Source organism: Cygnus olor, chromosome 2, assembly GCF_009769625.2.
Source record: "Cygnus olor isolate bCygOlo1 chromosome 2, bCygOlo1.pri.v2, whole genome shotgun sequence".
Classification (NCBI taxonomy): domain Eukaryota; kingdom Metazoa; phylum Chordata; class Aves; order Anseriformes; family Anatidae; genus Cygnus; species Cygnus olor.
Window position 1 is genome coordinate 33,929,650 of NC_049170.1, and position 12,774 is coordinate 33,942,423.

General features: G+C 41.6%; 1 protein-coding gene across 6 annotated transcripts in view; it reads right to left on the reverse strand.

The window, feature by feature from the left end:
* The window catches only part of RAPGEF5 (Rap guanine nucleotide exchange factor 5), a 161,370-nt gene that overhangs the window by 77,985 nt on the left and 70,611 nt on the right, over positions 1–12,774 (reverse strand). For 3 of the 6 annotated variants that reach the window (XM_040547900.1, XM_040547901.1, XM_040547903.1), the window contains exon 9: positions 11,907–12,032. The exons of 1 other annotated variant lie outside the window; for it this stretch is intronic. In XM_040547900.1, the coding sequence (XP_040403834.1) occupies positions 11,907–12,032 (126 nt within the window). Of the gene's footprint in view, positions 1–7,660; positions 7,680–11,906; positions 12,321–12,774 lie in introns of those variants that run through there. 2 more of the 6 variants (XM_040547904.1, XM_040547905.1) reach the window with 2 other exon arrangements.

Sequence of the window (12,774 nt, forward strand, 5' to 3'; positions counted from 1 at the left end):
TTTAGAGGTCTCCTGCAATGAAGGCTGTGGCTGTTCCTCTGAAAAAAAAAAAAAAAAAAAAAAAAAAAACACAAGGCCACCTTTAAGGAAGTACCTGATTAAAGTCCTAGCCCCTGGTGGCCAGGCTCCACCACCAGCCCTTCCTCCTCAGGGAGCCAGCTATGGCCCTGTGTACCTACAAAGGGTTATCTGCAAGGCAGCCCAGTGGACAGCCTGCACATAGCGCTTCTTCCAGCAGCAGGCACTGGATGGAGAGAGCAGGGAAAGGTGACATTCACAGCCCTGACGTCCCTGAGGTAGGGGCACAAAGGTCTGTGCAGGTCTCAAACGCAATGCCTGAGATTCAGGTTTGCTCTGAAGAACTGGAAAGGAGATTGAAACTTTTCAGAAACTCCTAGAGGAAAAAATGGTATGATCTGATGAGATAAAGAAGATAGGGATGTCACAACAGACAGATCACAAGGAGAAAGCAGCTTCTTTGTGTTAAACTGAGACTGTGGGAAATAATTGGTTATCTCTATAGTGTGAATAAAAAGGTTCCATAAGTACTCCTTGTAGGCAATCAGCTTTGCTTTTGGCAAGGTCTGCAGTCTATTTAATGAATAAATATGGACAGCATGTGCAAACATTGGCACACATCTCTACAGAAGAGAGAACCGGGGACCATGAGCACCCTAAGTTCCTTGGTGGAGGAAGACTGCCACATCCTTAATGGAATCCTAGGAAAGGTCCCAGATGCAGGATGCCATCATCTGCAATTATCTGGGTTCCCAGTAGGGCATCCGGCACTGCTCAAACTCCTCTGGAAAATCTTCTGATGCCAGGAATAAAGCAGGCAGGACATTCCTCACCCTCCACCCCAGGCTTGCTTCTGCCTCTGTGGGGAATGGGACTAAAGAACTTACTGCAAAGGGAGTTTTGTTTAGAAGCTACCTACTTATTTTAAACAAGTTCATTGAATCTAGGGAGCCCAAAAAATCAATATAACACAATGATTAGCTCACTAAAGGTACTGTGTACAGATTGATTCAGTCTGTCTAAATAATCAGTCTGTTGATTCCACTGAAAAGATTCAAATTGCACAGATGGGGAGACAAAGCCAGAGTGTCAGTATATTTTCCAGCCACGTGCCATCCACACGAGGAAACCTGAATGTGTCTGCTTTTTAGCATGAAACCTAAACAGCAATGCTTTGCATGTGAGAATTAAAACTCTGTCCTCTTCACTCCATCCAACTCTGATTAGGGTCTTTTCCCCTGACCCTGACCACATTTGTTCTCTCCATTAGCCTGCTAAATATGGCTGAACAACATATTTTACAAACACTTAATTGATATAACTATTGTAGTTTTATACACGTATATATTTTTAAGATTCCTGTGGTGAACAATCCCTTATTTTCCATAACAAAAGTGTTTGCTAAAAAAGTCTGAAGTGATATTGTATTAGCACATCTGAAAAGGGAAGAGAAACTGTGATATTTCAACCAAACCAAAAAGGTAATGCACATTCACACTCAGTGCTAGTTCCCTACCCTAACAAAAGAGCAGATTCTCCTTGGTTCTTCCCAGCACTTGCCAAAACAGAACTGCTGCTCCTGACAGAGCATGCCCAGGACTGCTCCCATCACCTCCCAGAGAAAATGGTGAAGAATGAAGGGCTGGTGCTCTCCATCTGCTGCTCCAAGTGAGACAGCAGAGTCAGCCAGATGTGTAGGGGACAGAGCTGATGCACAGCCAACAAAGGGGTTTGGGCTCTATGCCTCTTCCTTGACCAAGCAAAGCTGTATAAATCACTATCATCACCTGTTCAGGGCTTACCTCAGAAGAGAGCTTGGAAATCCATCTAAGGCTTGCTCTCCAGTAAGCCTTTAAAGGAAATACCTGATGCTATTCATGATCTTCCTGTGTTAGGTCATTCTATTATTTTCCAAGTCACCAAATGAGGCTAAAGTACTTTTTCCTTCAAGCAGCACTGCCTGTCGCTCCCACATGTTGCAGTATTCCCTACGCTGATGTGCACCTTCCACTGAGCAACTAAAAAGCTGGGAACTGCTTGCCACGTGGTATCAGAAAGTAAACTCGAGGAAGGCTGCAAGGTCATTGCTAATTTCAAACCCTATTTCATGTTTCCAGATGAAACATCTAATTTAAATTTTTCACTGGGTAGTTAAGATGAAACCCATGCATATGCACTTGAGACCTCATTTTTACATGCTGTGAATTAGAATACAGAAGGTGCTGCACACAGCAATAGGAACACTAATCAAGGAAGGAGAGGGGAATACCTGCTTTGATTTAAAGGAGGACAGTCAGCAAAAATACCACTAATCGCCTGGGTTTTCATTCCTTTGCTCTTTGAGCTGCCACATACAACCAAGAAAAATGAATGCAAGCGGTGTATTAACTGCTACCAAATCAGCATTCTCCACAGGTGACCGTGTCAAGCACATATTGCAAAATGCCACCACCTTCCAAGGCTACAAGGCGATGGGAGCATTATACCCCAAGGGCTATTCCCCGCTCTCACTGAAAAATACCTATTAACATCAGCAGGAGCTGAATTAAGTTTTATAATGCAGACAGGCACAGTGAGTGACAGAAGAGCTATAGCAAAAGGATAAGATTTGCAGATTTTAGGGTTGTATCATGATTCAAATAAATAAATCCTGTAGAAAAAAAAATGCAAAAAATGCAAGGTCAAGTTGTCTTTCCTTTCTTGCTCTGGAGGAGGGAGGAGGCTTCAGCAACGGAAGCAATGACATACACTTTTGAGCTGCCCTTTTTCCAAAAAGCCCTTGATGCAAATAAGCTGACTTCTGGTAAAGGGGAGGCAGCTGAATGAAATGGAAAGGCTGAGTCTTCACACCCGCATGCTCCAGGTGATCTTGCCTACAGGAACAAATGCTGATGGCATTTATTCCAGTGAGGTCGTGACACAGGCTGTCAGATGTCTGCAGAAAAATAGGTTGCTCTGGTAGCTGGGAAGGGTTGTGGTGCCAGCACAGCAGTACCTGCAATCAAAGGAGACCTCACCTAGGCTGGGGCATCCTGCCACTGGAACCACACTGACTTCTGCGAGGGCAGCTCTTACTGCAGAATGTGTTCTGGTGCAATTTCTGTTCAAAACAGGAGCAGACTGACATGTACAAACATTGTCAGTCTGCAGGAAACATGTTTACCTGTTTAATGACACTAGCATTATTGGCCCAAATCTCCATGTCAGTGAAGCTGAAGGTTATTCTTGAATATATTTGTGAGAATAAGAGGGAGGGAAAAATAAATAATATATATATATACTTTTTTTTTTTTTTTTAAAGGAGACTAGAAGTCCTGAATCCTTTTAAATGAATGTTTTCTGGACAGGCTACCAAATCTCAGATGCTCTCCAGAGAGGAGGATGTGGTGAACAGCCATCAACTTCTGGCTTGACAACAGTTTTCCAGTTACCTTCACTGTTTTGTCTCAGCCAGGTCCACACTGTGAGCCGGTGAGCCAAAGCCAGATGTCCTTGATTGGTTTCAATTCCATGAGAAAACAGAGTAAAGCAATGAGTGACTCAAAAGCTCTGCATCACTGAAAGGTGAAGGAAAAACTACTACTCCTGAACTTCAAAAACTGCTGGGAATTTCTGATTTAAGTTTGCATGGTACATATACAAAGCACTAGCAACTTTTTGTTTTAGTCTTCCTGAATTTAGATAACAAACCCCCTTAATCTGACTGAGAAATCCAGGCACTTCTCCTATGTAGAGTTCCCAGGACAAGCGTAGAATTAATTGTAGAGAAGTAGATGGCAGGATACACCCACTGTATTATCAGCATAACTGGGAATTTATCTATGTCAGGAGTCAGAAAAATGGAGAAAACATTTGGAATGTCATCAGATGCACTAATCATAAAAACAAACGGACAAAACAGTAAATTTAGATGTGGAAAACATTACAGCGGGTGCTCTGAATTCATAAACTAGTAGTCTCTACTTTTCTAAAGGAAAAGAAATGACATTGATTTTATGTGTTTGGACGGTCTAGAAACATAAGCAGGTAAGTGGTTCATGCAATTTGTTTCTACACAAATGAGTAATAATGAGTCTTGGGAACAAAATAAAGAAAAGGATAAGAGCTAATATGGCCAGCCACTACAAAGCTTTGGGCTGGCAAAAGATTTGGAAATTATGCAGACGGATAAAACTTCAAAACAGTTCACAAAAAGGAAAAGTTCCAGGGTGCATAACAAGAGGGCACAAACCCAAACAGTATGAATGTATTCAAGCTCTGTGTCATGAAGAGGCTGCCATCAGCAGTGGGGCAGCTTTCACCAGGGAGGGTCGTCTCGGTCACTTCATCTTGCTCCCACCCCGTACCCCCATCCCTGTGCCATGTAGGAAACTGATCTGATTGAAAAACAACCCCACCAGGGAGGTTCATGTATTTTATTTTTCAGCAGGGTTATTCCCCATGCCTGTTCACGAAGCAGCACCAGAAAGGGCTGGGAATGAGGTGTGGGGCAGGACTGCTGGTGATGGCACCGCCACTGGAGCGATGCCTAAGGAACCCCAGGCTGTGCAGTGACTGCGGCTGCTGGCCTCGCTGCTGTCCTGCTCGGGTTTGTAAGATGTATCCTCCCTGGCCCTCAGCAGCTCAAAGTCCAGCCCACCTTCAGCTTGCTGGGGTGCCCAAACCCTATCTCAAGGATCTCAAAGCAATCCATCAACACTAACTACTGCAGGTTTTATAGCACCCCTTCAAGGTCCTGCTGTTCAGGACCCCATTTTATATCTGGGTAAACAAAGGTGGAGAAGGGACAGGACCTGGAGAAGGTTACATATTAAATAACCAATAGGGTCAAAAATAAAATCCAAGTGTTGGGACTCCCAGCATTCAGTTTTAGCCTGTGGGATACCACTTGCCCTTTTTACCCCCTCCGCCCCATTAGCTAAGCTATTGTCACATGCAGGAGTGAGTCATCGCCCCGCACCAAAGAAAGCCCAGCAGGCAAAATGTGCGTGTGGAATTTCCTTCTATACAAAGTCCTTTAATGTTACAGAATAAATCAAAGAAACACAAATTAGGCTTTCTTTTCTTTTAAACACTAGGCCAAGCATCTGGAGGAAAGAAAGTATTATGGGAATACAGAACCTGAGTCAAAGTAAAAGAGTGAGTTTCCCAGTATCCTGTACATGCTCCCATCCTACACGCACAGCACATCATGTGAGCACAAGCGTGAATCCCCTCATTGTGAGATTTTTACAGGAGGAAGGACCTTACCACCTCACTGTCTCTTTGCACAGCTGGCAATTGGGCATTATCATCCAAAATGTGGGCCGCATTAAGCAGACTCAACAAAAGGAATAGTAAGTTCTCTTAAAAACATATAGTAAATAAAAATATAAAAATACTTTTATTAAAAAAAAAAGCCTTTCAAGAGGCTGAAACAAAACTTTTTCTAGCAGCCAAGCAATCCCCGTTCTACATCTGAGCAGTTTCCTTATCTTTGTTCACCTTTTTCTGTTTCAAAAAGATGCCTGTGCCTGTTCCACCCTGAAAAGATCCTAGGACATGCAGAAGTCCTTTCTTCTCAAAAGATAAAGAGGTTGGCTTACCCAGAGCAGGTGATCACCTGGGGCTACATATTCATTCCAGCAGATGAAGGATCAACCTTCAGGAACAGGACATGCTCTGGAACATGACAGAACTAATCCGTGTCCCTGTTCCTCTTCATTCAGACTAGAGACTTGAACTTCTGGTTACCTCCACGGCAAGCATGCACCTATCTCTTAACTACTTACTCTTAATCAGAGCGATAAACTGACTGAGTGATAAACTGACTCACTGTTTGACTTTTTTTTTGTTTTTCTTGGCTTTTAGTTGAAGTCTACAAAGTCAAAATTGCAAACATCTTTCCCTGCTACAGTTGCCTCTGCTAACGCTGTAGGACCAAAGAGATATGAAGGAAAAGGGCTAAATTCCTTCCGTTTCAATGATTTCAGATATCTATACAATCTCATCTCTATTTAAGCCAGAAAAGTTCCCACAAACACAGACTGTGCTATCACTGTTACGTCCATTTGATCCACAGTTCTACTGCAGATACAAAATAACCTCCATTATAATAAGAGAGAGCCAAAAGCAGTAAATCTACACTCAAGGCACCTAATCGATCTACCCCAGCCAGAGAAGACGTAACAAAAGCAGTGATGATTTTTTTAAAAAAGTAAAGCACAGATTTCAGTCACCTTCTGCATTCAGACATCATTGGATATATTGTTTTAAAGAATATTTTTCTTCCAAGCCCTGAATACTGACAACCAAACCAATGACTGCATCAGCGCGAGAACGTTGCTTTGCCAAGCTAATGACCACTGCCGCTCTGGGCATGTCCTGACATTCATTCTCCATGCTTTGCAGGCGTCCAGCTGGACAGATAGGTGCACCCTAAAATAACCTTGATGTCTCATGGCTGGAATTTCCTCAAGAAATTCTTCAGTTGTGAGTAATCTGTACAACCCCAGGCTCTAAATCGTTAATCTTCTTTTGTAAGCCTTTTAACAGCCTCAGCACGACCACGAACCTGCTTCAGTGAGCAAATCATCCGTCTTCTTAATGAGACCACTGATTACAAAAGTTAGTGCCCAGTAAATTAACAAAACTGTCCTTAAATATCTGTTGTCCTTCTGAAAATGTACCTGCCTTGCTATGATATAGCTCCTTCATCTTGAATTGGTCACAGAATCAATGCTTTCAAGCTGTATGTACGTTCATACTTTTAAACAGCGTGTAACTCTTATTAATACATACATTACTCTGTAAAGGGATTACCAGATTTAGGAAACACTTCCCTCCCCACCAATGCACTGAGGTACTGAAATAGCCCCAGATAAGAATATAATTTATGCAGTTGAATAAATGGATTTTTATTCTTCAGTTGGTCTCTACACATTAGAGAATCATCAATTTTCTTTGAACATTAGTGTCAATTTGCAATTCTCATCTGACTACGAAAACAACAGTATAACCTAGAGAATATTTTCCTCGTGTTGCTGAGGTGAAAAGACTTTTACAACACTTCTACAGTTTTGTTAAGACAATGACTTTATAAACGAATGGGATTTTCTTAATCAGTTCAACACTTCATTGAATTAATAACTGGAAATACTGTAAAAATAGCATCAAGTCCCTTACAAAGGCATTATTTAAGTGAGCTGTAGTTGCTTAAAAGAAGGTCCAAAAGAAGATATAATGTAGATGCATATGCATCTCAAATGTACACTTGACCAAAAAAGCAATGACAAATTATTTCAAATAGCTTTATGTACAGAGCTTGTTTTCTATATTATAACTGATACTAACACAGAAGTAAACTTCTCAAAAAAAAAGTAGACTTTTTGTAGCTGAATATTTCAATACAGATTTTTCATCTATTTTCTGTCAAAGCAATCATTTTAAAGGAATGAAATATTTAGATAACATAAAAATACAAATATCCCATTTTCTTTTTTCCCAGGCTTATGAGCGCAATTTGCTTGTAATGATAAAATTACAACTGCAAGCTTGCATAGTTATTTTTAGTCTAGCCCACATTTGAAATTAAAATAACTTCTGTGCATCTTAGGCAAGTAAATAAAATAAAATAAAATAAAATGGTTATCAACAGTTTTACCCTGTAGGAATGAGACATCTCAGAGAAGAAGCTGATCTGCCTATTTAGAAGCTTATTTACTACTGTTTACTCATTAGCAAAACTGAAGTTTAGGAAACCTAACACATATGGTAGGTTCATTGCCTTAATTAAGAACCTTATTCTAACACGTTAACAAGTGAGAATGGGAAAAAATCACTATAAATTAGTTTTTGTTTTACTCAACAAGTCTGTAAGCACTATTACAGTTAGAGAGTTTTGCAAACAGTATATTCACCAAAGAGGAGTTTGGCACTGTGCTGCAGAAGTGTCTCAAATTCCAATACACCTGTCTAACCTGGTCATAACAAGCTTGCAGTGCCAGAAACAAATAAGCAGTTCACATACAATAGAGCTTGTGGACAAAACTTTTTAAATTATAGAGAAAAAAAAAAAAAGATAGCACATACCACAAACCTGAAACTAAAGTAGTATGAACTTTCTGACTTGTATGTTTAAATTATGAAGTAAAAATGTAAGCATGTACAAAATCAGCAGATATATACACCCCATTTTATGCCCTCCAGAACACATCCGAGCCCAAGAAATCTTATCTCTGCCACTCTAATTCCTAAATGAGCTGTTTCCTCCTGTGAACCACCCAGCTGACACATTTCCCCTCTCCCAGATCATCTGCTTTTTCTGAGAAAAGGTAATTGTATTTCACCTCATTCTGAACCAGTAGCCCAAAACCATCCAAGCTTCACCTGCCCACTTGTAGGCCACAGACCACAGCCCCCAGCATCATAGCTTGAAAAAGACAGTTAGGTATATCTGACCCAAAACCTCTGCACTGTATGAAGACTAGGCTCTTTTGACTCCCCACTTGTCATTTACCTTCCCTACATGACTCAAGAAGCTCTGTTCCCAAATTCAGGTGAAGTTGGTCATTAGTTACTGGAGCCACAGGAGGGCTTACCAGCCCTGCCACACACTAGATCACCATCACACTCAGCGCTACAAAGACAGACAAAGTTAATTTCCCCAAGCAGCTCAGCACCTCATCCATTTTATAGGAAAAAGCTATGGGGTTCGTTGGGTACCACATTTTTCAGTTGACAGAAAAATGTGAGAAGTTGTACTAGTCTGAAAAGACTTGTTTTAGAAACACAGTGGATAGCAAGAGAGGAGCCACAATTCCATCTTCCTGACATTTTTACATGAGTGAAAGGGGTGGAATACAGTCCACTTAGACTTGAAGTATGCATATTCAGAATTTTAACAGTCCATTCAAGGTTGTTTGTTTTTTATTTTCTCCTTTTCACATCAGACATTTCCTTTTCACTTTATGACATGTGGAAATGGCCTGAAGTTATGCTAGGGAAGGTTTAGATTAGATATCAGGAAGAACTTCTTCACGGGAAGGGTGGTTAGGCACTGGAACAGGCTGCCCAGGGAAGCGGTGGAGTCACTTTCCCTGGAGGCGTTTAAGAGATGTGTGGATGTGGCACTAAGGGGCATGGTTTAGTGATGGACTTGGTAGTGTTAGGCAGATGGTTGGACTTGGTGATCTTAAGGTCTTTTCCAACCAAAGTAATTATATTATTCTATTCCATATTCCCAGTGGACAACAAATCAAAACTCCATTTTGAGCCCCAATTCCCCCTCGGCCATCTAGGAAACAGCAGTTTTAGGCCCAGGCCTAGCCGGCCGGCTCCTGCCATCCTGAACAAGGGGCCCCGCGGGATGCTCGTGCATTGCATTAACGGAGCGAATGGCAGCCCTCTGAGGAAGGCAGACCATCCGTGAAAGCACAGCTTGAGCTCACCAGGAGGGAATGCTGGTGAAAGCTTTAGTGCAGAGATGCTTGCTGAGAAATGAGGGTCCTGTGGAGAACACGCCAAGAGGCTCCGTTTTACTGCCTATAGAGAGTGCACATTACCCTGTGTTTCTGAGAAAGCAATCTAAGAGAAAGCTAAACACTTTTTAAAAAGAGAAAAAGAAAAAAAGAAAGAAAAAAAGATGGGCACGCTACACATCAGTTTGTAAGGACACCACACCCTGAAAATGTTGTTCCTCTAACATTTCGACTGAGCACCAGGGATTGGGCAGTAAGCTGATGCCAGTGATGAATCTGCCATCACTCCTACACCAGCAGGACTGGGGGGGAGTTCCAGAAGCCCATGGACAGGCAGCACTCCCAGCAATAACCTGCTGCTTCTCTCTTCAGAGAAGAGCAGGAACAGCTGCCTGCAGGAGCAAACTCTGCCCAGAGCTAAATTCTGCCATATGCGCCAGAGCAGCTCTTGGATGGGAAGGGAGGGAGAGGAAGGGATGGACGCTCACATCTTCCTGAACGTCCATGACCTGAGCTCCCACTGCCCCCACCACAGCAAGGCTTTTTTTTTTTTTTTTTTTTTCTCCCAGCAGCAGTAAATTACTTGAGTAAGCTAAATTGAGAAGCCTGTGACGCATTCAAAAGTGCCTTTCTGGTGTATATTCCTAATGAAATCAGTGAGCTGGGGGTTTAGCCCCCACTCTGAGGGCTGCAAGCCTCTCTTACAGCTGGGCATGGGCTGCCAGGCCAGTAGGTAACAGTCACATCACCACCTACCCCACAGCCAGCAAAGTGCAGAAAGGAATGGGGGGAAGCACTCCGAAACTTGTTATTGCCAGTGCTAGCTGTAAGAAGCTGCCCAGCTAGAAATAAAGGGCATATGAGGAATGACCTGTGCTTGGGCTGCAAAGACTCTCAGGCAACTTTTGTATTTCCTTGCACCCAAAGGTCTGAAGGCATATCGTTGCCCAAGAGCAATAACTGCTGCGTTATACCACCCAGTAAGAATACAAGCAGCTTGCTCGAGCTGCTACTAAACTGGAGCCATTCATGTCCTAAATAGCAGCTATTGCGAAGCATCATACTTTTCAAATGAGAAGAAAAGCTGAGCGCCTCTTTCTTTTCCATTTTTAGAGCTGTGCTGTAATCTGCATAGCTGCAAAACCACAGCTGACACCCCACCACCCTCTGCAGTGACTGGAGTAAGCAGTAAAAACACTACTGAATTTTCGGACTATCCGTCCCAACATACCCTTCTCCCCTATGCCCACAAAGCCTGTAATCTTGCTTCAAAATCCCAAAACACAATTAGGAACCTTTCCGGGTTTAAAATCTTCTTTGCTTAAGCTCCTAAACTTTTAATTGCACTTTGCTGATACGGTTTATAGATATATGGAAATTCTGCCAGCTGTCCACGGCCAGTGAATCAGCTGAGGAACAATTCAATCTCAGAGATTTGCACCTGGCTAATTACTCTCCTCCCTTGTCCGCACCTACTGATACAATTACATATTTAACTACATGAGACTAGACCTTATGCACTGCTGAACAGAACTGCGTGAAGCTCCGAAATACGATTTCATCTTTCTCTTTTTCCTTTGTACAGCCTTACTTCAGTAGGAAGGAGCTTGCAGAGGAGCTGAAAAGTAATTCTTTTCTAAAGCATAGGTCTTTCTTCTGCTGTCCAGCAAGTAGAAAATGGAAGAAATTACATATATATTACAGCAAGATACGTGAGGACAAGGTAGGATTTTTGTTGTTTCTTGCAGTTATTAGCCTGGGCACCTTTAGCTGAATATGCAATCAGAATAGAAATCTTTAGCAGGAGAAAAAAATTAGGATACATTGTGCTATAAGCAGAGTAGTCATGTTTTCGTGCATTTTCAAATCCAGTTATTAACATTTGCATAAGTACTTTCAGGAGCATTAAAGAGAATACTGCTTTCTTTAGTATAACTTTTGGTTGAAAGCACTTTTTTTTTTTTTAATGAAACTGCTGAATTCCCTATCCTTTTTAATTCACACTGAAAAGCTCCAGCCAATGCTTCTTTCCAAGGCAGCAAAGCAATTTTCTTTAAGACAAATTAAATACTTTTAAGCATTCATATACCTTATGTGTTATATAAACACATCCTAAAAAGGACAAGAATTTCATAATCACTAACAACAATTTGGTGTTAAGCATCCTGAAATAATCTGCTTTTTCATTACATATAAGATATTAATAATAGTAACTGACTATTACTGACAACATAATAATTTAAGTGTGCTGACAATTATTGAATTCAATGCACTTCAGAGAAATGTAAATGACAGAAGAGAACAGCTGTAGCCCCATGACTAATGTGTGTCCTGGAATCTGACCATCAGCTTTGCTATTTCAGTTTATTGACCTAAATCGCCCTCCCCAACCAGAAACAAACAAGAAAACCCAAACAAGAAATGTCTTACTTGTTCAGCCTTCTCTGGTTGTTTTCTATCCGCCTGCAAAAACTGACAGTTTTCTCGTGCCAGCTTCTGGACTAGCTCAATCCGTCCAATGTCATCTCTTTCCTGAAGCTTGCACAAAACCCCTGCCTTAAGGGTGGGAGAAAGAGCAAACAGATACTTAAATCCACAATCCCAGGACATGGCACTGCCACAAAATTTCAACTTTAAAAGAAATGCATCTGTTTGATCATATTTGCTGCAACTCCGTGCTGCTCGCTGAACACGAATGGGTCGCTGCTCCCTGGGAAACAACTCAAGAAGAGCTGAGGCACATCTGAACCTCCAAATGTGTCTACTTTGGAGGAACGAAGGCAGGGCTAACTAAATCAAGTGCTACTATGTGTGCGACTGATATGCTGTGTTTTGTTTGTTCCTGTCAGCCTGTTTCCTGTTACATCAGAGAACAGGCGCAAGAGGTTAAAAACTCATGGGAAAGTTAGCCAGGAACAGCCCTGGAAAAAGAATGAAGCGCAACACAGTCACTCCTAAAAATAACAGGCTGCAACTCCCATCGCTCCAGCTCCACCAATTTTTCATGTATGCAAGCTGTAAGAGTTAAAAGAAAGTTGCGCCACGTTTATTTATTCTACTTAAACCAAATTATATAGTCCAATTCTGTTTAGGAAGGAAAATGAGATTTAATTTTAAAACTATGCTAGAACTATTTTTTAGCTAATATTCTGCCAGTTATAAAAGCTATGCTGATAGCATTTCACCATAACATACAACACTGGTTGTTTTATAACAATGTTGTATATATAAATTCAGATTCATGCTTACACACAGGTATACCAGACCCATGCCTTAGAAAGTCAGCTGACAGGCTAAA